We start from the raw sequence: 3,446 nt of genomic DNA, 5'->3' as shown, positions 1-3,446 counted from the left end.
GTGACTAGGCTAGGGCTGTGTAAAGACCCATCATGGAGAAAGGAAGGGCCGCCCATCAGGGCTGCACCTCAGCCCTCCATCAAGTAGGGCGACATTACTGGGGCAGACCTTCCAGAAGCACACTCTCTCCCTAAACCTGAGCCCAGTAGCGATTCACTTTTCCATCTTCCTGATGAGGAAACCGAGGCTCAGGGCAGCCCTGGGAACTGAGGGCCGGGAACATGGCCCCAGCCGTTCCCTGGCAGCACTCACACCGCCCCCCTGCCACCCCCAGAGCAAGGTGCACCCACTGGCCTGCAGCCGCCTGGTGGGAAGGACCCATGGCCTGCGCCTTGGGGGATTCTTGGCCACATGGGCGGCCCTGGGGAGATGGCTATGGGAGCAGGGCCCAGAAAGGCCAGAGGCGCACTGTCCACAATCAGCTTGCCAGGGACGGAATGTGCTCAGGCCTTTTGGCCGCTGTGGTTACATAATGATGGTGACAAGTGGGGGAAGGGGGGCTCAGGGACAAGTAGATGATCCAATCTTCCTCCACCCCCACCAGGGATCTGGCCCCAAAGGACCGCAATGGCGCATCTGATCCCTTCGTCCGAGTGCGCTACAAGGGCCGGACACAGGAGACCTCGGTGAGGAGGCCAGAGGGCAGGGAAGGGGCAGGAGGCTCAGGGGACCTGCCAGCCGTGCCCCTGTTGCTCATCTCACCATCTGCTCACCATCCCCTGGGGGGACAGATTGGGGGCCACAGTCTTACAGAGGAGGCCTAGGGAAGGGGGCCACCTCTCTGAGGGGACGTAATAGGTCCCGGCCCCTCTGGGGCCAACTCCACTCACTCCTGGCCATGCTTGGGGGTAAGAAGGGGATTGAGACAGCTGGAGTGGGGTTTATCTGGGAACATCCATGCTGCCTTCCCCACCCCCAGGAAAAGTCCAGAGTTGGGGGGGCCCAGTCCTGGGCAGGAAGGCACCAAGGTCTGGTTTCTCTGTATAGTCGCTACTGTTTTTGTTTTGTGTTTTGTGGGATTTTTTTGAGGCCAAGTTCTACCCTGTCACCCAGGCTGGATGGACAGTGGCTAGATCTCAGTTCACGGCAGGCTCTGCCTTCCTGGTTCAAGAGATTCTCCTGCCTTAGCCACCAGAGTAGCTGGGATTACAGGCACACACCATCACATCAGGCTAATTTCTTGTATTTTTAGTAGAGGTGGGGTTTCACCATGTTGGCGAGGCTGGTCTCGAACTCCTGGCCTCAAGTGATCCTCCCACCTCGGCTTCCCAAAGTGCTGGGCATGAGTCACCACGCCCAGCCCTGTGTGTGTGTATTTTTAAAAATATTTTATTTCCATAGGTTATTGGGGAACAGGTGGTGTTTGGTTACATAAGTTCTTTAGTGGTGATTTGTGAGATTTTGGTGCACCCATCACCGAGCAGTATACACTGCACCCAATTTGTAGTCTTTTATCCCTCACCCCCTTCCCACCCTTCCCCCCACCGAGTCGCCAAAGTCCATTGTGTCATTCTTATGCCTTTGCATCCTCATAGCTTAGCTCCCACATAGGAGTGAGAACATACGATGTTTGGTTTCCCTTTCCTGAGTTACTACACTTAGAATAATAGCCTCTAATCCAATCCAGGTTGCTGTGAATGCCATTAATTCATTCCTTTTTTATGGCTGAGTAGTATTCCATCTTATATATACATACCACAGTTTCTTTATCCACTTGTTGATTGATGGACATTTGGGCTGGTTTCACATTTTCGCAATTGCGAATTGTGCTGCTATAAACATGCGTGTGCAAGTATCTTGGCCAGGTGCAGTGGCTCACGCCTGTAATCCCAGCACTTTGGGAGGCCAAGGCTGGCAGATTGCTTGAGGCCAGGAGTTCGAGACCAGCCTGGCCAACATGGTAAAACCCCGTCTCTACTAAAAATACAAAAATTAGCCGGGCGTGGTGGTGGGCCCCTGAAATCCCAGCTACTCGGGAGGCTGAGGCAGGAGAATCGCTTGAACCTGAAAGGCGGAGATTGCAGTGAGCTGAGATCGCACCACTGCACTCCAGCCTGGGGGACAGAGCGAGACTCTGTCTCAAAAACAAAACAAAACACACAAACAAACAAAAAACATATGTGTGCAAGTATCTTTTTTGTGTAATGACTTCTCCTGTGGGTAGATACCCAATAGTGGGATTGCTGAATCAAATGGTAGTTCTACTTTTAGTTAGTTAAGGAATCTCCACTCTTTTCCATAGCGGTTGTACTAGTTCACATTCCCACCAGCAGAGTAGTACTGTTTTGCTGTGTGGCCTTGGATACGTCTCTTCCCCACCCTGGGCCTCAATTCTCCCCGTCTGATAAATGGGTGGGAGCTTGGACAGGACGTCTTAACCTCTGCTGTGGCAGAGCCTCCAAGGCGAGGAGGCCGTGGGGAACCCAGGGGAGGTGTCTGGGGCAGCTCTGCCTTTTGCCCATCCTGGGGAGTCCAGTAGCTTCAGCCTAACCCCCTCCCACCCTCTTCTGGGCAGATCGTGAAGAAGTCATGCTACCCACGCTGGAATGAGACGTTTGAGTTTGAGCTGGAGGAGGGGGCCTCGGAGGTGCTGTGCGTGGAGACCTGGGACTGGGACCTTGTCAGCCGAAACGACTTCCTGGGCAAAGTGAGCACCACCCCCCACCACTTCCTCCAGGCTGCACCTGCTGTCCTCCAGCACCTGGCTCCATTGCAGCCATCCCACCCTCAGGGACCTCCCTCCAGCTTCCCCAGAGAGGGACACTCAGGAAGCCTGGGACTACCCCCTACTGTCTGCCAGAACCAGCAACTCCCCCCCACTGCCACTGGCACTCAGGGACCCTTGGAAGGGGCCCCTCCCCACTAAGAATAGTAGTTGGCAAGGAGGAGACCTAAGCCTCCCAGCTCCAGGAAGACTGCCGCTATGTCCCCAGGTGGTGATCGACATCCAGAGACTGCAGGTGGCCCAGCCGGAGGAGGGCTGGTTCCGGCTGCAGCCTGAACAGACCAAGAGCCCGCGGCATGATGAGTAAGCGCATGGGGCTGGGCAGCCGGCCTCAAGGGGTGGGGTGGGGGCTGAGATTTGGGAATTGGCTACAGGCAGGCAGGGGAGGGGTCTGCTCAGGGGTGAGAGGTCAGGAGACACAGCTCCAGGGCCCCCTCAGCCCCTGCCCACCAGGCCAGCATCCTTCTCATCCAGGCTGGGCTCCACCTCCCACCCCCCCTTTTTTTTCCCCACAGTCCCCCACTCAGCTCAGCTCTGTCTCTCTTTTTTTTTTTTTTTTGAGATGGAGTCTTGCTCTGTTGCCCAGGCTGGAGTGCAGTGACATAATCTTGGCTCACTGCAACCTCTACCTCCCGGGTTCCGGTGATTCTCCTGCCTCAGCGTCCCAATTAACTGGGATTATAGTTGTGCACCACCACGCCCAGCTAATTTTTGTATTTTT

The 3,446-nt window shown here is 55.4% G+C and overlaps 1 protein-coding gene across 1 annotated transcript in view; it reads left to right on the top strand.

Annotated features, from left to right (window-relative positions):
• The window catches only part of LOC105503738 (ras GTPase-activating protein 4-like), a 28,733-nt gene that overhangs the window by 13,576 nt on the left and 11,711 nt on the right, over positions 1 to 3,446 (top strand). Inside the window, exons 6-8 of the mRNA XM_011930785.1 lie at positions 545 to 626; positions 2,516 to 2,647; positions 2,934 to 3,028. Of these exons, the coding sequence (XP_011786175.1) occupies positions 545 to 626; positions 2,516 to 2,647; positions 2,934 to 3,028 (309 nt within the window). The remainder of the gene's footprint in view (positions 1 to 544; positions 627 to 2,515; positions 2,648 to 2,933; positions 3,029 to 3,446) is intronic.

Source organism: Colobus angolensis, unplaced genomic scaffold (assembly GCF_000951035.1).
Source record: "Colobus angolensis palliatus isolate OR3802 unplaced genomic scaffold, Cang.pa_1.0 Scaffold120, whole genome shotgun sequence".
Taxonomy (NCBI): domain Eukaryota; kingdom Metazoa; phylum Chordata; class Mammalia; order Primates; family Cercopithecidae; genus Colobus; species Colobus angolensis.
This window is presented reverse-complemented; position numbering and strand designations above follow the sequence as displayed.